This window comes from Adiantum capillus-veneris, chromosome 14, assembly GCF_014529385.1.
Source record: "Adiantum capillus-veneris isolate H3 chromosome 14, ASM1452938v2, whole genome shotgun sequence".
Lineage (NCBI taxonomy): Eukaryota > Viridiplantae > Streptophyta > Polypodiopsida > Polypodiales > Pteridaceae > Adiantum > Adiantum capillus-veneris.
In genome coordinates, this window is record NC_140944.1 from 24,628,597 (window position 1) to 24,652,249 (window position 23,653).

General features: G+C 44.5%; 1 protein-coding gene across 2 annotated transcripts in view; it reads right to left on the bottom strand.

Moving 5' to 3' along the window:
* Positions 1–23,653, bottom strand: part of EMF2 (VEFS-Box of polycomb protein) — a 158,163-nt gene that overhangs the window by 57,840 nt on the left and 76,670 nt on the right. For both annotated transcript variants that reach the window (XM_086528400.1, XM_086528401.1), the window contains 3 exons: positions 6,596–6,753; positions 6,299–6,370; positions 6,081–6,208 (listed from right to left, as the gene is read on the bottom strand). In XM_086528400.1, coding sequence (XP_086384526.1) covers positions 6,081–6,208; positions 6,299–6,370; positions 6,596–6,753 — 358 coding nt within the window. The remainder of the gene's footprint in view (positions 1–6,080; positions 6,209–6,298; positions 6,371–6,595; positions 6,754–23,653) is intronic.

The following is a 23,653-nucleotide window of genomic DNA, read 5'->3' on the forward strand; positions in this document are numbered from 1 at the left end:
GGTCGTCCATTACGCCTGAAACTTGGAATCCTCCCTCGGACCAAACCATAACAAGGGAAACCTTGGCACAATTAAACAGGCCAAGTGATGCTGACCAAAGTGGAGGTTCCAATGATCAAATCAAACATGGAAGTTGTAGAAAATGGCCATGAAAGGACACAAGTTGTGGAAGAGGATGAAATGGACGTGCCAAAGATGAGTGTATCATACCCCATCAGCTAAGGTGAAGCACGTTGTAGCAAGGCCATAGTGTCACTTGCACTAGACAGGCCGTTATAGTTGGTCTTGGCTTCACAATGGGTGGACTCTTGTTTGGGCAATGACACGTGGCAGACAATGGGAGTGGTAGTCTAGAGGACACCGTGGCCAGTTCACCGCCACCACAATTCGGAGATAGGCTGGCTCGACTGTCACCGATATTTGTGGTAGTCGTTGGCTTCTCTTTATGGTTGCATGCTCAGTTGATCTTATGCGTCCGGAACGTCTTATGAGTCATCAAGTCTAGAGTCGAGTTGAGTCCAACACTTGTACTCTCCCTGCACAATTGGAGCTCGACATCCCCATTGTAAACATGAGTCCAAGGCTTGGAGCCGAGTGTGCTGCCAACCAGAGTCTGTATTGGTCTATGAGTATAGTCAAGCTTCCAGGAGGTTTGGAGTCTGTTGTTGTGTCATTTGAGTAGAGTTTCTCTCTATTCCATCACTTTCTAGTGTTGTTCTGATTTAGAGAGGGATTTCTTGCATATTGCACTGAGGAGCACTCACGATAGAGAGCACAACCTACATTTCCTGCTACCCGGCGGGACCTCAATTGAAGTCTCACTCCGGTGGCATGCATGGTCAAAAAGCTAGCTTGTTTAATATCTTGCCTGGTCTAGGCTGGTCTAGTCCCCCTTCGCCTTCGTCGAGCTTTGTCTAGCTAGTCTAGTCTCTCACCCTGGTCAAGTCAGTTGGTCTGGTCTAGCTTCGTCAAGTCTTCTTTGGCCTTTGTCCCATAGTTATCAGGAACGGGAAATTGGAACAGGGAACCGGGAACGGGGAACGGGGAACGGCAACATGCATGAAATGCCATTCGCTGTTTCAGATACTCACGTTTGAAACACGAAACAGGGATCCGGAACAGGAAATTGGGATGGGAACAGGGAACGGGGACCTGAAAATGGCCATTCCCTGTTACTATGCTTTGTCCAACTTAGTCTAGTCTGATCTAGTCGATTCGAGTCTAGCTGGTCTAATCTAGCCTGGTCCAGTGGGTCTAGACTATCCAGCAAGTTCAAGGGTCTTCTTGCCCGGACGTTGGGTAGGTATGTTGCTACTGCATGACACATACAAGGCAAAGTAAAGATCGATCAAGCCCTCTATAGAGTCTTCTACAGTACTACCACAAAAAGCGTCATCCTTTCTTACCAAGTAGAAATCCTCCAACCCAGCTTCCACTACCCTCTCTCGCACCTACCTCAACCAGCTCCTCACCACCCCTCTCACCTTTCTCGATACAGTTTCCACCAAATGTGTTACAACCAGCTCTTGAGCAAGCCGCAATAGAAAAGCTGACAAGCATTCTAACCAAGGTGAACATAAAGTTTCAAACTTCAAGGGATTCTCAACAGAGGATGCAGATGGCCATGTGAGGAGGTTTGTATATCTCTGCAAAGGTTGTGGCCTCAGCAGAGAAGATGCCTACATAGTGCTCGTCCCGTCAACCTTGGATGGCTTAGAAGACAAAGGTACAGTCCGTAATTTGAGAAGCACTTTACAAATTGGGCAGCACTAAGGCAACAATCCTGTGAAGCTTTTAGATCAAGTGATTTTTCAAGAGAAGGTCTTGGATAGTTGGGGAGCTTGGGGAGCTTGGTGCTCTACCAAGCTCTGACCCGATGAGACTTTGTAGAACTCAAGAAAAGAACAAGTTTCTAGTTGCTAAGCTTCCCCAGCAATGAGGAGATTCATGATCAAGAAGTGGGTGAGAAGGCTCCCCAAAACTTCTCAACAGAAGCTACGCAAGACTCTCCGACCTCAAGCAACTCTGGAAGAGCTGGTCGCCACCGCTACCAGGGGGCTGGGAGTCTATTCAAGGACCCCTCATGTCGAGACCGCCTCAATTCTCATGGAGAGTGCAACTGACCCCTTGATTTCTTTTGAAGCATTGAAATGACAACAATCTCTTCAAGAGAAGAGGTCCTTCTCTCTTCCATAGGAGAAGTTCCCACAATGCACATCAGGAAGCTTTGAACCAGATCAAGAGAGAGGTAGAACAGCTCAAAGCTCAGCAAAAATCTTAGGCTTGTGGTTTGGTGTAGCTCATCTCGCTCTCTAGGGCATCCTCCACAAGAATGCCCACTTCGGGCTTGAATTTCTGCAAGCTCCACTAGTGTCACAATAGACAAGGCAACTTTCTCATGCACTAGAGCCTCTTGACGCTCAAGCCCAAGTCCCTTATGCGTCAGGGCAGGGAGAATTTGCATGTTGCGCAGTGAGTTGGGGCTACAAAACAAGATTTTTCTGTCCACGAACAGGTGGCTAGAACGCCAATTCCACACGCTATAACAATTCAGCCAGCCACCTTCCAAAGTCCAAATGTTGGTATAAATAAACAGGGAACTACTTTCTAGGCTATGCATCAGGTTTTTCCAGCACCTACGGTACAAGATCTGTGTTTCAAAGCATCGTTGGTTATGCGCCTGGAAATCAGCATTGCATGCCCTATGCAAGGCATGCTACCAAACCTCACACATGCTAATGTCGGCTTATAGCTAGGGTTTCAATGTAATCAGGGCCAGTTTGGGGTGCCACAGTCGCTTTTGGTATGGCTGGTTTTTCTGATCAGCCGGCAAATATGGCACAAGGGAATGGCCAAGGGGCCCAAATAATCTCTACCACTGTACCCATGTTGCAGACACTTCCTTATGATAATTTGAGAGTGCTAAAAAAGCCAAAACCATACACAGAAGGTGGTGCAGCTGTGAAGTTTGATACTTTCAACGGATTTGAGGACAAGGCGAATCGTCCAACAGTTTGATATTGCCTATGCCGGGGGGAATTTTACTAAGGCTTTGAAGGTCCGTAAAATTGCCTCTTTCTTGAAAGGAAATGCGTGTTCATGGTGGACAACATTGCTGATGCAAGGACAAGCACCCGCCACATGGGTTTACTTCAAGCAAATATTTGCATTTTCATGTATGAGCCCAAAGTTCTGTATAACCACCCCAAGGCTTCCCCATGGCTTCCCTAGTGTTATCTTGGAATTTAGGTGCGAAACCCTAAACATGCAAATAAATGCACCAAGCTGTAATTCTCTGTTTTCGACCATTTTCAGCGGAGCAAACTAGTCTATGAGTGTCTGAGGAGCTCCCAAACGCAATGGGACACTTCCCCTTTGATTTGGACTAGTTTTCACGCAACAAAAGTCTCCTAATTGCGATCAGTCGGATGGAACTGCGAGTACCTGTGGGGGATTAGCAATTAGCTAATCAGGTTCCTATTCAGAAGGCTCTTGCCTTGGCAACGCGGATAAATCCAAACAGTTGTACATGATTGGCTAGAGAGCTATGCGAGAGCAAATCGTCGCACTACATAAGACATGGGAGCAGGTAAGCTTCCCACTGAAGCTATTAACCTGAAAATCCACTCACAAAACTGAAAATCAACCCCTTCTCTCTTTTTGGGCGCTTCCTAGCTGGGAAAGACCTTGAGTGTGTTGACAAGCACGTGGCTCTCCTTGAGCCATGTGTCCATACGTCCCTTATGGTTCAGTTTCTTAACCCCTCCTAAATTATGAAGGTGTTAGTGACTTGCCGAGTGGCCTAAATTCCATTTAGGTGCACAAAAGCTTCCATACTCCTCAGAATAAAGTGCTTACTAGCTCGACTAGTCCCCGACTGACCGACCTAGATTCCCAATGTGAGAAACCCGTTTGCTTGTAGCCATTTCACATTGGCCATGCAATATCCACTTGCACCTTTTCAAGGGCTTCGGGGAGAACCAAGTAAAAATAAGATTAATAAAAATATGTAGTACATATTTGAAAGAAAGCAACAGGAAAATTACACCTCCTGGTGACAAGATGGAGATTTGGCAAACCGCGATGGAGGCAGCTTGGAAAATAGAGATGAGCACGAAGGGAATGTAGCACAACGGGCAAGGGAGGAGATTCCGCAAACAGCAATGAGCACACAAGGGAGTGCAGCACAGGGGCAGCAACAAGGATAGTAGAGTGGGATAGGGTCTTATGTGCTATAGCACATGGAGTGTTGGTAGAGATTTGAGATCAGGAGTTGGCCTCTCTTCAACGAATGCAGGAGAGGTACCCAGAACCATCCGAAGGAGATGTCTGAGCTAAAGGAGAGGAAAGGTGACTTTGTTTTTCATCGTCGAGCCTCTCAATGGACCCAAGTTCGGAATCGAGTCACACACAAGTCCTCTGAGATCACTAGTCCTAGACACTCTCAATCTGGGAATCGATAACTTCAAAGGCTGCATGGCTTGCTGGCTCATAAGCAGAGGTAGATTTGCTGCAGCCTTTTATAGTGATCTTTTGTCGAGCTGAGGTTCAGGACTCAGAGAGCATAGATATTTGTCGAGCTGAGGTTTAGGGCTCATGTTATACAAAGAGTGACTAATGTCCTGCATGTTGAGTGGGATCTTTCGCTGAGATGGAACTGTTGGATGCATTGAGGGCTTTGGCATTGCAAAAGTCGCTCTGCTGACGATGGCCTCAGCACTAGTGTTTTCTAGAGACATAGGGAGTTGCTTGGTCCCTATTTGTGCAGTGGTTTCCAGCATGTGATGGACATGGGTGTGGTGTCCCAAAGTTCATTTGGGAGATTCACTTATTTCATCACCAATGAGGGAGCGTATTTAAATGATATCAAACAGTGTAAGGTCTTGAAGAATGCCCTAGGCATCAGGCTTCAGGCAGGACAATCTCAGCAGTGCCCTATGCCTGATTTCTCAACAGCATTATGGACTTAGGAGAAAGCTGATCAGTAGCCTGGGCCTCTGGTTCATATGGCGTGCCTGGTGCTTCAGATTTTTCCAGGTCCCACCTGAGCCTCCCACCGTGATGGTGCGAGCCTTCTATTTGGCACTGCTTCACACTCTCAGAGGCCAGTATGATCACATTTAGGGGGGCTCCGACAGGGGTGAGAGATGGCACCGGGCTTTCGTTCATTTGAGGCCACCAGGACGCTTCTTAAAGGTGGTTCATGCCATTCAGTGGCATTACAGGGCACCTGAGTGGCTCTTCCCACCTCCCAGTTTGTCATTTAGCCGCTGTACATCTTATTCATTTTATAGAGGTCCCCCCCCCCCCCCCCCTCCCCCCCGAAAAAAAAAAAATTTAAAAAAAATCCGTAAGTACTGCTTACCTTCTTGGTAGGGGAGGTATAGTCCGTTCAGCAGTTTATAACTAATGGAAGGATCTCTTCTGTAGAGAAAACATAAAAGCAGAGAAGCCAAACCATGGGCAAACCTCCAATACAGAAAAAGGTACTGCAAAAAACTACGATACACATCCATGAGGTGTGTAAAATATCATGTTTTGGGCCAATCAGAATGCATAAAGAAGCCCTTGAAGGTGGATTGTTCCTTCCTTTTGTCACAGCACCATGGCTCTTCAGGGAAGGGCCTTAAAACATAGGCAAATAACACAACCATCCTCCCCAGTTCAGTGCTGAACTAATCAGAGTTTCAAAGAGTGCCTTCATCTGCAGTATTTACTATTTTATCCGCAGAGAGCAAATAATGGGAGTGTAAGAGCCTTGGCAGAGCACGGACAAAACCCGCAACTTCTTTGGGAGCACAATCAAAACAACTCCTTGAGGGGACGTTTCAGAGCTCAAAAAGACACAACGGCAAGGCGCACGCGAACTAGAATGCAAAGAAAACAGAACAAGGGAGAACTTGCTTCTCACAAACAGATTCTAAGGAGGAAGTTGAAAGTTCTAACGCACACCAGGAAAAGCAGGGACCAGAGTTCAATGAAACATTCAAAGAAAACTATCTCATTTAGCAGACAAGCTTATCCTCCATAAAAATCAACAAACAGACTGCGATCAATTCACCAAAAATTTTAATGTATACCTCCTGGCCTGCGAGAGTGGTGGGCAATTTACGAACCTCCCATTGCTGGAGGAATTCCCATTTACAGTCTTTGTCACATTTGCACCCCTTCCAAATTCTTGCACGGAAAGACTTATCTGGAGACGTGCCTGTTCCTCGAAAACAAGCCAGTTAAAGATTTTTATTGCATGATTGGTGCCATAATATCAACTTTGTAGAAGATCATTCTAAAGACTTACCATACTATGTGCAGCGGTTATTGGCGCTGTCGGTTGAAAATTGACATAGCGGCCATCCATAGAATTCACAAGCTGCAACCAAAGCGTACACCCACATCAGCACCACAAAAAGTATGTATCGGAAGGACCTATACAACAAGCCTTACAAAACAACCCTTGCAAACACCAGTCCAATAAGCTTGAAAAATAGGGTTCCACATAGAGCTTGTTAAAGTTGGATTTAAAATAATGGACAACCCCAACAGTGGAACTTACAATAACAAGAATAGTCATTAATTTAAAAAAGAGCACAATCACCTGTAACCTGCTTGGAAACAATTCAACCTCTAATGTGTCATCTGGTATCTTGTGCATGGCTCCATGAAAATCCTTGCCATCACCATTAACGTTAGACCAACTCTGACACAATGTTGTCAAGGAAACGCTCCCCCAGAAAACTGACCCACTGCTGTTAACTGGAACACGCGAGACAACACATCAAACACTGCCGATAAGATAAAGTGTCTTTATGGCAACAAGAAACAACTATCACACAGCCCACACGAAGCAGTCAGGGACAAAAAATTAGCACTTGGCATTGCACAGATGCAGCAATGTCCAAGAACAGAGACCCACCATGGGTGGCTGGAAGAGAAAAGAAAGCATACACCTTACAATTGCTTTCCTTCTGTTGAGAATGAACATGTTTCAGCAGAATGTGCAAAATACAAGAGGGCAAATAACACTTATGGAATGCTAGACAGGGGTCGCCATGGAATTGTTCGTGATGTTACCACTCTAAATCGTTAAGAAGCGAGTGCTACTTGACAAGACCTCAAATGGAGAAGTTAGGCACAGCTGATGACGAACACTAGGCAGGAGCTAAAAGAGGACATCCATACAGGTGTTCATATCATTACCAATAGACATCAAGCGAAATACAAAGGTGCAGTCTATGAGACAAGCAAGGTTGCACTGAAGAGCTAAAAATGGAGCCGTTTGGTCAGGGAGATGTGGAAATGGTTAAGAAAGGGAACAACATTATCTTTACAGAAACACACAACATTGCGAGAAGGAATTACCGAAGTGGAGTAGTTTGAATGGAAGTTGGTGCTACAAGAGGCATACGAGTAGACCCACAAGCTCAAGGGTGGTAGACTCTATGTATACTTAGGAGTCACATTTGCTAGCAAGCGAGGTAGCTTCACCATGGCCCACAAAGCCAAAAACCAATTGACAAGGATATGCAGCCTTCAATCTACTCGAAATGCAATGTCAACAGGGATCCATGAAGGGCCATTATTTGGCACATTGGTCACCCCGACACCGATGAATACTGCAGCAGGAGGGGAACCTAGAATCACCATCTCCACATTGAACAAGATAGAACAGTCATGCTGTCATGAAAGATTCGCAGCAAACCTTCAGTACAACGTGACATTGCGCTAGCGGAGTTTGTTGCACCTCCTTCAGTAGGGGAGTCATAGAGCGTCTGCCACATTAAAACATTCCCCAACTCACAGCAAACAGAATCCTAGTTTTACAATAGATGCTACACCGAGGAGACATGGGATCACGCCATCTCAGATGGGTACATGATCATCAAGGAGGAAAGATTTATATATACCGCAAAGTGCCAACGTAGCAATTGCTCAGCTTACAATGTCATCGCCCTAGCTTGACATTAAGGCTGGCCGAGCAAGATTGTTTGTCTTTTCGTAATATAGGCATAAATTGAGAGAGAATCAATAGGATTCTCCCATCCGATAGTCTTCCTGATACATTTTCCCATTCGACATAGTTGTTGATGAGCAACCTTCATTGTTTTGTCTTTTTGCAATATAGGCATAGAGTGAGAGAGAATCAACACAGTCCTCCCATTCGGTAGTCTTCCTGTTACAGTGTCCCACTTGACATGGTGTTTGATGAGCAACCTTTCCTTTTGAGCAATTCATATCGCACATTCCTTCGGGTTGGACTTAATTATTTGAATCATCCTCATAAATACATCTACCTACAAACCTTAAAAAAATGCTTACATAAGATTATTTTTAGCTATCATCTCTTCCATAACCTTTATTTGCCTCCCTTTCCAAAGTTAGTTTTAAGAGGTGAGCATGTTTCCCTGAAATGAATGATACTGAGTTCCAAAAAATCACATTCCGCCTTATAGATTCATATAAAAGTCATCAGATTCCTTCCGTATATCGCACCAGATACAACAATAGACATTACCTCCCTGTTGTGGAGGTTGCTAGCACACTTGGTCCGGGCGTTGAACCCTTCCTCAAACCCAACAACTTTCAAATCAAGTTCAACTATTAAATTCCCTTTATGAGTTCATCCAAAATTGGTTCTAGAACCTTTACACCTATGACGTTTGGTTTCACAATTGATTCTTCCTCGTTTGACTATACTTGCCACAATCAACTTGTCCATCTGTTTTTTCCTTCTTACTGTCATATTGACAGCCTCTATAACTTCATTCCATTCCATCTTCAACCCTAGTTCACCAATTGGATCCTCACCAAACTCTTTGAAGTTGTTGATTTGCAGCCTGCATAAAAAAACACTTTCTCTGGGTTTAGAGAGACTTTTGTTCATTTGTAAAAAGTTGATCAAACCTTTTCCTCAAACTCTCATAACAATACTAGTGCTTGGCCACCTCTAGTTGTAAGGATGAGTACATTGCACCTTTCACATGTACGGTTCGATGTGTGTGGCTCGCACGCCTTATGGCTGATTTTGGAGTTGGACAAGAGTCTAGCACTCTCATCTACACTGACAAATAGAGCGCATTGGCAATTGCGAGGAACCATGCCTTTCATACTCGCACAAAGCACATTGAGGGGGATTATCACTATGTCAAGGAGAGACTCTCAACTAAAGAGATCAGCTTGGCTTATGTGCCAGCACAAGACAACCTTGTAGATCTATTCACAAAGGCATTGCCTCGTGAGAAGTTTGAAGGTTTTCGCAAAGCTTTGGGCTTCCTTCCCTTTGTGGATTGATCATCCATGGGGCACAGCACTTCCGTATACTCTATGCCAGCTCTCATTCACCACACCTCTCGCAAGGGGGATTTGTTGCCATGTATATGGTAGTAATGTGTGTGAACACACTTAGGACCACCGTCCCCCTTTTTTCCTTCACTACGAGGTTTTTTTCCCTATGCTTCGTATATAGGGCCATTACCCTAGGCTATTGTATCTTGTATTTGCACACTTAGTAAAACACTTTTTGTTGTGTGCCTTGGGCTTCTTCTCCATCTCTAAACTCTGTGTGGGTTCCTACAACCCCAACTCCAACATAAGTCAAAGATCTAACAACATTGAAAAACTCTCCAGCGCATGATCCATAAGCTGATGAATGCTAGAAATTTTTTTCTTCAGACACTATCATCGAATTCCTTTCAGTAGACTGCAACAATATCTTTCCATTTGTTAATTAAAAGACACCTTCCAGAAAGAAGCGATCAGCAGGAAAGTATCCCAAAATTTCTAGTTATAGGTAGACAGAGCATCTTCCTCTTTCATCATGAGGTGGTTCCATGCCGTCAAGACATCGACTTCATATTCGAGAATCAATAAAACGGTTTAGAACAACCTTTAGAACCTAACGCATTTACAAGGCGCTTTTTCGTGCATTGTAAGCATCTGCCCCCACGTTTGTGCATTCCCTTTGAGATAAGATGCCTAATGAAAACCTTGGAAGCTTCTATAAAGCTGCCTCCTGACAAGGCAATATCAAACTTTCGAAGTCATAGAATCATCCTGCTCTGAGTTGCTCCAAAATCTGCTTCTGATACTTTTATTTCTTTGATCTCCGTTTGTCTTCTTCACTTGAACTAGAGCTCCACCTAAGACTAGAGTTGTCCTCAAAGTGAACTAGTCGACAATGTTTCTATTTAAATCCACAATCTGCAAGCTTTGTGAAAGTGCGTTGTCGACCCAAATATCCCCGAAAAGAATTAGATTTCTTTCCTTTTCATGAATGCTTTCAACGCTTCATCAGCTTATTGATTTGGTGCTCCATTACTTTCTCTAACTCCTCTTTGGACAAAGTAGTCTTCTATTTTGCTTTTGGGGAAGCTTTAACTTTCATTGCTGACTTGAGATTAGGGTTAGTTACCTTCTGTCGTCTCTCGTAAACTTTTGTCAACAAGTTGATCTTGTATGTGTTTCACATGAAGGGGATTATTTAGATAGTTTAGAAGCCGATTGGTACAAGATTTGATTTGCATGTGTCGCCTTAAATCTGCAAGACTCAGATCCAAAATCTTGTTGAGTTGGGCCTCCGATTGTTCTTCGTCAACTTACCTTTCATCGCTTCAATTTTGTGTGTAATTGGGAAAGCATTATTTTGCAATATCGTCGAGTTACTTCCATGTTCTATATCGCATTCACTACTAGAATCCATGTGTACTGCAAATAGTAGGACCGAATCCTCCATAGAAGAAAAATCGACTGAATCTTTGATACCACTAGCCACTCGAAAGGGGGTGAGAGGGGGTTAATGCAAGCAAACACACGAATAGAATTCAAAATAGATAACACTTGATCTTGTCAACAATCTATAGCCAAGACACAAAGTGATGGAGTCCCACTTACACAAGCACTTGGTCCATAATTCTTTCTATATTGATAAGTCGAAAAGCACAACTGTCAGCGAGTCACTCTACAACTATGCAACAATGCATTGATCCGCCAAAGTGACGGAGTTCCACTTACACATGTATCGGACCCTAGACCTTACATCTTTCTATTTTGATGAGTCAAAAAGTACAGTTGTCAGCGGGTAACTGTGCAACGATGCATTGATCCGCCAAAGCGGGACCTCAGGGCATACCTTCATAGGCATTGTGGCCAAATGCAATTGATACAAAAAGTTGCGTGCTTCCAAAAGCAAGAGCAAAAGTCAACTGTTTTTCTGCCCTAACAAAACTGCAACATTATCAGTGTAGGGAGTGCCATGTTAGCAACATACAAAATGCCACTTCAGCATGTACGACCAAGGGATTTCCTCAGGGGATCTCGTATCGTCTCTCTCTCTCTCTCTCTCTCTCTCTCTCTCTCTCTCTCAGGGGATCTCGTATCAGTTTTGTTTCATTTGTCTTTCCAATAGACGGATGACATACACACCATGTACATTTGATTTGTCTCATAGGCCGATTTCGGCCTGACATGGACGTTAAAAATCTTTCTTTCTTTCTTTCTTTCTCTCTCTCTCTCTCTCTCTCTCTCTCTCTCTCTCTCTCTCTCTCTCTCTCTCAGGGGATCTCGTATCGTCTCTCTCTTTATCATGGTGACATTTATCCCCACTTTGTACCTTTATGGCATGATACCATTGATCAACCTACCAGCCACCCATAGGAGTCGGTAGCACTCCTTTCAGTTTCCTTGTTTGTAGTTTTCTTTGTTTGTACCCAGACTTGGTACTAGACTCACCATTGTGGAAGATGAAGGAATGTTAGAAGGTATGTTGTCTACAACACTTACAAAGGATGAAAGAGAGGAGTTCAAAGGTGTGTTAAGAAAATTTCCTAAGATTTGTGCTAAAGACTACACCGACGTGCGTGGAGTAGATGATGTTCAACACAAGATCGAGCTAAAGCCAGAGGCCAAACCTAAAGCTCAAAAGCTACGAAGGCTAGGAGTCATCAAGGAGCAGGCTTTACTTAAGGAGATAAGAAAGCTTCTAGCAGGAGGTTTTTTTCAGTTAGTCTCATAGGTCATTTTGGCCTTTTGTAGACGTTAATATATCATTTCATTTCAGTTCATTTCTCTCTCTCTCTCTCTCTCTCTCTCTCTCTCTCTCTCTCTCTCTCTCTCTCTCTCTCTCTCTCTCTCTCTCTCTCTCTCTCTCTCTCTCTCGGACGACCGCGACTGAGGAGAGGAGCTACACAGCATCGACGGAGACTACAACAGAAGATTCGAGCCATACTCTCTCGACATCCAGAGTGCAGATGAGGATGGATCCTCACCATTTCTTCCATCTTTGTTTCACACACTGTTACATCCAGTTTACCGGGTACCTATTGTATCAGCTGCTACACCCACGTAGTTTTAGATTGTAGTAGTAGTAGTAGTATTTTGTTCCACTTCTAGTTCTTTTCTAGTTCTTTTGTACCCAGACATGGTATTAGATTCACTATTTTGTAACTGATTGGTCTCATAGGTCATTTTGGCCTTTTGAAGACGTTAATATAACATTTCATTTCATTTCATTTCTCTCTCTCTCTCTCTCTCTCTCTCTCTCTCTCTCTCTCTCTCTCGGGTATTGACTTGACAAACCATCATTTTGTGACCACGTTTGATATGTTATTCCATCAAACAAGCTCGTTGTGTTATGGCTATCTTTCCATTGGCGCAAAAACGACATAAGCGGCAAAAAACACGATCTATCACAAACCTATTTATAGACTCACAACACTAATGAGATCTTGCCATTGACACAAAAACGCCATAAGTAGCTAACCTTGTGACGCGAGAGAGAAATGAAATGAAATGTTATATTAACGTCTTCAAAAGGCCAAAATGACCTATGAGACCAATCAGTTACAAAATAGTGAATCTAATACCATGTCTGGGTACAAAAGAACTAGAAGTGGAACAAAATACTACTACTACTACTACAATCTAAAACTACGTGGGTGTAGCAGCTGATACAATAGGTACCCGGTAAACTGGATGTAACAGTGTGAGAAACAAAGATGGAAGAAATGGTGAGGATCCATCCTCATCTGCACTCTGGATGTCGAGAGAGTATGGCTCGAATCTTCTGTTGTAGTCTCCGTCGATGCTGTGTAGCTCCTCTCCTCAGTCGCGGTCGTCTGTATCTCTGTAGCTCCAATGCTCGGTCGATGAGAGTGCCAGTAGTGGTCGAATGAGTGTGGGACGAGCTCTGCAGTGGTGGCTGCTCCTCTGGCTGTCCCATATCTAGTGAAAAGAAATCTGTAATGTGTCTTCAAAAGGCCAAAATGACCTATCAGAAAAAAAGCTTACATGTGGTGAATCTAATACCATGTCTGGGTACAAAAAGTACAAAGAACTGAAAAGAAAATAGTGGATAGGGGTGGGGTGAAAGCCGATACAAGGGGAATACAAAGGGTGAGCTGATACAATGGAGCTCTCTGACAGTCGAGGCATCATATACATATACATCAATATCCCGGACGGCTCCTATGCCGCGCCAGTATGGTATGAATCCTCTGCGTCGATATCGAGAGGGCCCTCTCATCCGTGGGCGACCGGACCGCCCCAACTCTATCGCCCGATCAAGCGGTATGCCTCTGGTGTTGTTATGTTGTGGGGGCTGCTCGAACTCCTCTATCCGTGACTAAAAGAAATCTGTAATCTTCCGCTGTCTCTGGATCTCTCTCATTGTGTCCCTCTTCAAGAGGTCCTCTGTAACAGACTTGGACACTCCAAGTCAAGAATCAACCGCGACAGCACCAAATAACCACTTCAAAACAATTCACAGATCACAATAGATTTGCACTGGCCCGGCGGAGATCCGTGCCTAGAGATATTGGCCCCAAAGAGTGGCGCCCCTTTCGGTATTTCTTTTTGTATTAATCAATCATCAAAGTACAAGAGAGCGGTTAGGGTTTCACTCTCAGACTCTGCGTCCAGATGCTCTGAGAAGTGAGGCCCTCACCACTAATTTAAAGGTTACAAGGGATGCCCAAAAGCAGAGCCCCAAAAGCTTTTAAAATCAAAAGCAAGAGTCCTTTCTCTCTCTTTAGAGAGTCTTTTCTTTTTTCATATAAAAAAAAAGCAAAATTCGCGTCGCTCCAAATTTCCAAAAAAAAAAAAAAGCCTATGCGATTTCCGGAAATTAGGGTTTCTGGCAGAAATTAGGGTTTTTGTTGTCCGCCACGTCATCACTTTGTGACATACCCCCCTCTTGAAAGCATTGTAATCGCCGCGATTACGCCTGCAAAACCGACAAAAGCCATAAACCAGCAAATCAGTATCATAATCAGGAATTCCATTTCATAAAGTCATCCAGCGGAATACTGTCAGCTCTCAGTATCCCTAAAGCTCAGTATCTTCGAGAAAGTCATTCTGGTTGGCTTTGTAAAAATTCTTCTTGTTCGCATAAAACTTTCCGTCATCGGAATCTGAGCTGTCTGTAGACGAGTCCTCAGTAGAACTGTCAGTCTCTGGGCGAGATGTAGCCTTCTTTGCCTTTTTCTTGCCCTTTCCGAAGCTTTGTGTCTTGCTTCGCTTTTTGCTTTTTCTGTCTTCTTCGCTCTAATCCGAGGAGCTAGAAGAACTATCAGAAGAAGAAAAAGAAGAACTGGGTACTCCTTCAAATCGAACACGCTTCTTCCGTTTCTTTGCCTTGTCAAATTTCAACCGACGACCCAAACATCCCGGGAAGTCAGTGCCTTTTTTCTACTTTTTGCCGTGCTTTTTGCCTTTCTCTTGCACGTCGAAAAGCTGAGCAATCCATGCATCAACCACGGTCTTTAGTTCCTTCTCCGTATATTTCTTGGAGACAGAAGGTTTCCTGAGAGCGGGTTTCGGGAGTGGTGTTGTGGTTCTTTGCTACTCCATCTGTACCTCTTCCAAAGAGGTTTGGTTCATATATTTTGCCATCTTCGGGTCCTTGGCAAAACTGAGCATCATCTTCGTTGCATCGCCGACCTATTGACGACGCGTCATCTCTCTTTGCTCCGCTTGAGTAGGCCGAGGCGGGCCATACTCTCTGCCAGAATCTTCGTTGTGATCCCAGCCCGCATCTCCAGATGCAGAGGGAGTCGACTGATCATTGCCTGAAGCCATAGGTGCCACGGAAAAAATTCGGGGATCGGATTTCCCGTAGAAGAGAAATCCGCTGTGCTCAAATACCACTGTAACAAACTTAGACACTCCAAGTCAAGAATCAACCGCGACAACACCAAATAACAACTTCAAAACAATTCACAGATCACAATAGATTTGCACTGGCCCGGCAGAGTTCCGTGCCTAGAGATATTGGCCCCAAAGACCGGCGCCCCTTTCGGTATTTCTTTTTGTATTAATCAATTATCAAAGTACAAGAGAGCGGTTAGGGTTTCACTCTCAGACTCTGCATCCAGATGCTCTGAGAAGTGAGGCCCTCACCACTAATTTAAAGGTTACAAGGGATGCCCAAAAGCAGAGCCCCAAAAGCTTTTAAAATCAAAAGCAATAGTCCTCTCTCTCTCTTTAGAGTCTTTTCTTTTTTGATATAAAAAAAAGCAAAATTCGCGTCGCTCATCATTTCAAAAAAGAAAAAAAAAATTTAAAAAAAAATTTAGCTTCCGCGATTTCCGGAAATTAGGATTTTTGGCAAAAATTAGGGTTTCTGGCAGAAATTAGGGTTTTTGTTGTCCGCCACGTCATCACTTTGTGACATCCTCTCTGTGTTTGCGAATCTCCCAAAGGAATAATCCGAGGCATCTTTGATCCTGGTATCTCATGACTCTAGAAAGTGGCCCAAAACCCTCTCTGAATAGACAGTGAAAGCGGCCTCGTATCTCATAGTATACTGGGCAGTGACATATGTAATGTAGCTCTGTCTCTGGCTCTATTTAGCACACCTGACAAATCCTGGACTCAACGGGTACTCCTCTAAATCTGCCTGTCTCGATCTCTAGCTGATGTGAAGATGTGCGTATCTGACCAATAGCACATCGTGTCCCGTGGGATAGATGAGTATCCATGTATCCTGGTCTAATCACAAAACCATCCTTCGTGAGTTGGAGAAACTGCTCTCCATACAAAGTCATCTTCGTACCTAGCTCATGTGTAGGTTGTATCCATATCATCTTCGTATCCAACTGAATCAAGTCCTGTCTGATGACCCTGGTAATCTCTGCCCTTGTGAGGGGGATGGAGGGTGCATCCAGAGAGTACTGAAATGGGGGTAGCCGGTGCATATTAAAGCTATGTAACTGAAACCAAGATGACATCTCTGCATACCAACATGATCTATCTCCTTGCCATGCTAGCTATCGCGAAGACTCTAGTGCTGATCAAGCATATTTGTCTCTAGGCAGAGCCCAAGTGCTATGCATAAATGAAACTTATCGAGTGAGTGCCTCTACTACCAATGGAGGAGCAGCGAGCTCCGCCCTAGCAATGTCATGTGGTACTGAGGCCTTGGCCCTAATCATCCGAGAAATCATAGACACCAAGGGCTTCTCCATACATCTCCATCCATCGGTACTGCCAGCTATGCTATGATGATCAACGAAGGGGCTCCATATCTCCACTCCGTACAGCATGGCCGAAGTGATCAAAGTGTCAAAGAGCCAAAGCTTTGTCCGAGGTTCCTGGAACTAAACCTGCGAACATATCCTCTCAAGTCTCCCCAATGCTGCATAGGCTCTGGTCGATCGCGTATCTGCTGCACGCTTCAGGGAAAATACTGGACCACTGAAAACCGCCCCAAGATAAGTGTATGTATCTGCATACTCCACAGTCTCTCGACCATATGTAAAAGTGGGGGCGGACCTCCTTACCCACTGCGCCGTGGTGTTAAACACCATTACCTTGGTCTTACCAAGGTTCACAGACAATCCACTGTCTCGTGCAAATACATGCAATGCATCCAAATGACGCTGCATCCCTTCTGAAGAATAGGAGGTCAACATAATAACATCAGCATATAATAGCAACAGAGAGAGAGAGAGAGAGAGAGAGAGAGAGAGAGAGAGAGAGAGAGAGAGACAGAGAGAGAGGAAATGAAATGTTATACTAGCATCTTTAGAAAGCCATATTGCCCCATGAGACCATAGAGTTACATCGTCGTGAATATGATACAAGGTATAGACAAGAACAAAAAAAAGAAACTAACTAAACAGAAACACTAAAACAGCTGTAAACGGTGGGTAGCGGGAGCCTGAGAGATACATATACAAAAATTGGGTGTGTATCTCAGAAAATAGATACCAAATAGCGGATATGTGTATCAAAATCCGGGGATGGCTCACACCGATCGCTGCATAATCTTGTCAATGTCTTCCATGGTGAGAGTTTGCACAGGGCGTCTACCCAAAACCCTCTCTAAAGAGGCAGTGAAAGTGGCCACATATCTCATAGTATGTTGTACAATGACATTAATAGTGAAGATTTGTCTCTAGCTCTCTCTGCCACAGCTGGCACAACCTCGTGTCACCTCAAATGCCTCGATATCAACCACACTCAGTCTCGAGTTGTTGTAATGATGTCCGAATCTGTCCAACAGCACATTGTAATCCATGGGACAAGTGAGAGTCCATGTAGGCAAGCCTTGACAAGAACCCATCCTTTGTGAGCTGGAGAAAATGCTCTCTATATGTAGGCATCTTCTTGCCCAGCTCCTGTATAGGTTGTATCCATATCCTCTAGGTATCCAACTAAAATAGATCGTGTCGTATAAGTCTAATGACCTCCCTCAATGTCAAAGAGAGAGAGAGAGAGAGAGAGAGAGAGAGAGAGACTGGGTGCATCTTAGAGAATACTTGAAGGAGGGGAGCATGCCCTTAAAGAAACTATGTAGCTCAAACCATGCTACCATCAGTGCATACTGTCACAAAGCGATAACGTGGTTTGGTAGGAAAACCCCGGTGAAACTGATAGATTTAAAAGATAAAAGTTGTTCCAACTTATGGGGTCCCATTCAATGGGGCCTAGGGGACACAAAGGCATTAGAAAAAGGAGAAATCACATCGCTTTGCTGACGTGACAGCATTGTACGACAGCTCCGCTATTTGCTTGGCTACTGACGTGGCACCTGTACGGATCCCCGCAAATTACGTTGGCAGCTTTTGGCGCTACTTGAGAGACCATATGCTTTTGGAACATGAAGCTTTTCATTGTATTGCTTTTCGGGCTCTGCTTTTGGGCATCCCTTGTACAGTTTATAAGAGCCCATGGGGCCTTACTCTACAGAGCATCAGAAGCAGAGTCTGAGAGCAGAGGTCCCGCGGGAGTTGTACTTTGAATGATTAATGAGAAAGAAATACCAAAAGGGGCGCCAGACATTGGGCCAATACCTTTGGGCAAAGAACTCGGTTGGGAAGTGCTCTCTCTCTCTCTCTCTCTCTCTCTCTCTCTCTCTCTCTCTCTCTCTCTCTCTCTCTCTCTCTCTCTCTCTGCGCAGGTCTCATGGCACCAAGGGCAGCAGAGCGTGGGCTCTAAGGGCAGCAAGCAGGCCCGCACTCATTGTCATGAAACGCTGATCGCGCGCGCACACAAAGCTCTCCCGCTCTGATCGTACGCACACACGCTCTCTCTGCAAGCTCCTCTATGCGTAGAAAGACTTTCTACGCGTAGCAAGTCCCGTCCTACGTGCGCCCCGGCACCCCCTTCATCTAAGCATAGAAAGTCAAATAGCTCCTACGTTAAAGTTTAAAGATTTTTAAGCTTTAACATAAACTTTTAATTTTGCCCTATTCTCAGTCCCTCACCCTAGTACCCTAGTACCCTACCCCACATTTGTGGCTCGGGTTCGATGGATCCGCCTACCGAAGGGGAAGGGCCGGGTGTAGATAGCTACACCACCCCAAAAAAACAACAGCTACATTTAAACGGAGAAACAGAGATACTATACTATCACCAGGATCCTTACGAGTGGGGAAAACCTCCAAGATACATGATGACCTAATGATGGAGAAGGTCCAGGTGATGCTCAAATCAGAGCTAAACTATATGAGGGATGACATCAGGAAGGAAATGCACGCGAGCGCTGAGAGCTACAGGAACTCCATGTATGGAGACATGATGAGAGAACTAAGGAGAGAGATCCACGGGATACAGAATGAGGAGATTCAGACCTTGAAAACGGAATTACGAAACCTAATCAAGGCCGAAGTAAATGTAACAGAATGCGTTATGCAAAAGAAACTCGATGAGGCAGTAGCAAGTTTTCAAGCATGGAGAACAAATATGGAAAAGCACATGGGAGAAAAACATGCAATAATCGAGGAGCTAAAAGGAGAACTTGCGGCTTGCAAATCTGCAACTAAGGAGAAGGGAGACGACCAACCTTCGGTGTTGAAGGAGCTCGAGGACATGAAGGATCAGATGAAAGCTCTACGGGAAGGAAATGAACAGAAATCGAAAACGACATCTTCATGGGCGGAACGTCTTTTTAAGACGCAAGAAAAAGTTGATGAAGCAGAGAAATGGATTGAGGATGCGAAGAAAGGGAAGGCCCAGATGCCCGAGACCACACCTACCTCTACCATTACTAATATGACCATTGAGGAAGAGCAGAAAAGGAACAAACGGGCTCTGCATGTGCGGGTCACAGGAGTCAAAGACAAAGAGAATGTAGATGAAGAAGTGAAGGAACTGCTACAACGCATGGGCATCACAGAGCCTACTCACACAAGTGCATGGAGAGTGGGCAAGAAAGGAATTGATGAGAAGGGAAACGTAAAGGATAGGGCACTTATTCTCCGAAGAGGCCAACTCTTAAGAAAACCGGTATTTTTATGGGAGACGACCTTACATTGGCACAAGTGGCACACATGCAAGAGTTGATGCGAGAGATCAGGGCAGCAAGAGAAAAGGGGAAAATCGCCTTTTATAGAGGAGGGAAAGTAGTGGTTCTAGAAAAGCGCTCAGCATGACGGTGCGAGACCTATAGGGCGACGCTCCGGATAGCGGCGTGGAATTGTAATGGATCATATAGGCTAGATGTAGATGCCTTTGAAGACAGCTTTACGGACAGAGACATAGTTTTCTACTTAGAGACACACCAGATACCGGGACAGCGTATGCCACATGTGAAGGGTTATTTATGGGAAACAGCTGGTCGACCAAACAAGAGATCTCTACGGGGTAGCCGGGGTTCAGGAGGAGTAGCAGTCTTATTTAAAGAGGAGCTCAAACCACTACAGATTATCAGGAAAGATGAGCAAGCAAGGTATATGTGGGTGAGAATGAGAGCCGAGACAGGTAGATTTCTACATATCGCTATATGTTACTTCCCTCCAAGTACATCAGTCTACTCCTCACCTAAAGGACAGTCCCCTTTCTCCATATTGATATGGGAGTTCTCTAGAGATGGAGACATCGTTCTCTTAGGAGACTTTAATGCCAGAACGGCCAACTCTCAAGCAGTATTCTATGATACTTCTGAGGAAATGCTCAGAGAAGTGGATTTATCACAGAGGGGGCTTACTAGAAACTCACAGGATAAAGAACACACTGAATATGGGAGACATCTCATGGAGATGGCAACTATACATGGTTTGGCCATACTTAATGGTTTAGAGAATTTCTCTTTATCTGGGGGATTCACATGCTTCCCGCCCAGGCATGGGGCCAGCACAGTGGATTATGTCATGACTTCACCAAGCTTTATTTCTAGTATCGAGGACTTTAAGAAGGGACCTAGACCGGTTGGGATTGCAATGGATCATGCTCTCTTGACCTTATCAATCTCCTTCCAATACAATGACTCTCAAGTACAAAGGAAGAAGACACACACAAGATATACTTTCACGCCAGAGACTGATTCAGTCTATGTGGAAAAGATCTATAATAGGATGTGGGCAGCCGAGCCAGTATATACTGTAGAGGAGATTACTTCTCAGTTAACAAATATACTACATGGAGCAGCACAAGAGGCATACCCAAATACTCAACCTGATCAGAAGAGAGGATCTGGGAACATGCCTCAAAACAGTTGGTATGACGAGGAATACAGAGAGATGAGAACCCAGGTCCAGAAAGAGCTTACACTTGGGATCATCACATATAAGCAGTCTCGGATTGCTCTTCGGCGTATAGTACGTCGCAAGAAAAGGGCATTTTTAGCCAAACTGGAGAAGGATTTATATCAGCTCTTCTTAAGTCAGGACTCACATGAGGCCTGGCGCTTATTTCACGAGCACTCACCGCCTCCAACAATTACTTCTCCTGAGATTTGGGGTCAATATGTAACATCATTATATATGGTATCTGGACAGCCTCCATTACCAGATCCGCTAGAGCCATGCCCTGCTACTAGTACTTTCTTTACTACGGAAATGGTGAAAAAAGCCATTGATAAGATGAAGACAAGAAGAGCATATGATCATGATGGTTTAGTAGCAGAACATCTGATCCATGCCAAGGATCTACTTTCAAAAGTCCTTGCTCGTCTGTTTAATCGGGTCATGTGTGAAGGATTACCTGAATCTTGGAAATTATCTACTATCGTACCTATTTTCAAGTCAGGGGATCCTATGATACCCGCGAACTACCGTACCATTATGGTAGGTCACACATTGACCTGACTGTACGCATCCATTCTTGAACAAAAATTGAGTAGATGGGCAGAGAATGAGGGCATAAGGGCAACAGGACAAGCTCGATTCAGGAGGGGTTATTCCACTCTAGATCATATTCTTACGCTCAGAGCCATTATTGAGGAAGGAAGAGCAAGCGGGAAAAGGATGTATTGTTGCTTTGTGGATTTTCGGAAAGCTTTTGATACAGTACCAAGGGCCAGATTGATGCGCAGGATGCAAGAGTCAGGGGTCCCCAAAGAGATTATTTGGGGGATCATGGCCTTATACGGGTCAGTAACTGGTTATGTACGTACTCCAGAAGGGGATTCCGGCATTGTTCATTCCACCGTTGGAGTAAAGCAAGGATGCCCACTGTCCCCTACTTTATTTGGTATGTACATAGATGAGGTATCAGATTACATTGATAGAGAGGGTGACAGAGGTGCTCAACTTGCAGGGTCATGGATCCCTTTGTTGTTGTATGCAGATGATATTGTATTGATAGCAGAATCACCAGATGGAATGCAGAGGCAGCTAGATGCATTACATAAATTCGCGGAGGGCAGTGGACTATCGATAAACTTGGGTAAAACCAAAGTTATGGTGTTTAACACCACACCGCAGTGGGTTAGGACTCAGGAGATCGGCACCTACATTTGCATATGGCCAGGATACAGTAGAGTACACAAATGCATACACATACCTTGGTGTGGTATTTGCAGGACCGAAGTTTACTCTTAAGAAAGCAGCGGATGCTAGATTGTCCAGAGCCTCTGCGGCCTTGGGAGGGTTGGAGAGGATGTGTTCACAAGTGCAGTTTCAGGAACCACGAACAAAAATTTGGCTCTTTGATACTGTGGTGGCTTCGGCTGTCACAAAGTGATGACGTGGCGGATAGCAGAAACCCTAAAATTCCTGCAAACCCTAATTTTTGCCAAAAACCCTAATTTCCAAAAATCGCGGAGGATTAAAAAAAATTTGACAAAAATTTTATTTTTATTTTTAAATGATGAGCGACGCGAATCTTGCTTTTTCTCCATGTCATGAGAAAGAGAGAACTTGCTTGCACAGAAGTGGAACATGTACTCGTAGTAAGTGTTGGACAGAATTCTTGAAAAGAAGAACTAGAGGACCACCAGAAGACAAGCCAGGGAATTCTAGAGCAGCCGAAGAGCGCAGAAGGAAAGGGAAGATGAAAGCAAAACTAGTACCAAACTTTGTGAGGACCGACCCTGGTCAAATAGACGAAAGTACCAAACTTTGCAAAGCATGGGGCAAAGTGCTAGACCAAGAAGCCCTTATCTTCTTTGATGGAGAAGCCAAGGCCAACTTCATTTCAACCGAATTGGCGGCTTGGCTTGGAATTACGCCCAAGGAAATGAGGCCATTGGCCGAGGATGTTCTAGAGGCACCCGGACGGGATGTTGCCATTACCCCTGTCATTGTTAGGGGTATTTACGGCAAAGGACTTTTACATCATGACTTTGGCAGGGTGTGACTCGTTCTTTTTCGCATTTATAACCAACTTATGCTTTCGCAGTGCTTGGAAAACCTACAACAGGTTGCGTCTGCCTAGAACCGATAGAGATTGCATCCTTTCAGACTCTCAAGGAAAAGTTGACTACGAGACCCGTGTTGGCCTTGTCAGACTTGAAAAAGCCATTTGAAGTTTATTGTGATGCTTCTGGTCGCAATCTGGGAGCAGTCTTGATGCAAGAAGGCCATGTCATAGCTTACGAGAGCAGGATGTTTTCACGTCTTAAACGGGTTGCACATATTTATGAGAATTTAGAAAGAGCTTTTGGCAGTTATCCATGCTCTTATGCAGTGGCAACACTATCTCCTCGGAGCTGACTTTACCATCTTCACAGACCATCAGAGTTTACGCTACTTGTTGTCACACATTCAGCTTTCGGAAAAGCAGATGAGGTGGGCTAACATCCTGTCATAGATAGTCCATATTCAGGGACAGAAGAATTTAGTGGCAGATGCGTTGTCTACAAAGCCCTTGGTTTTGGCTATTTCCGCAATACATCATTAAAGCTTTGAGGATATGGTAGATCAATACGCCACAAATCTTGATTTTGCGGATATCTTTCACCGGATACAGAGTGAAGACACAGTTGCAGGCTATGCCA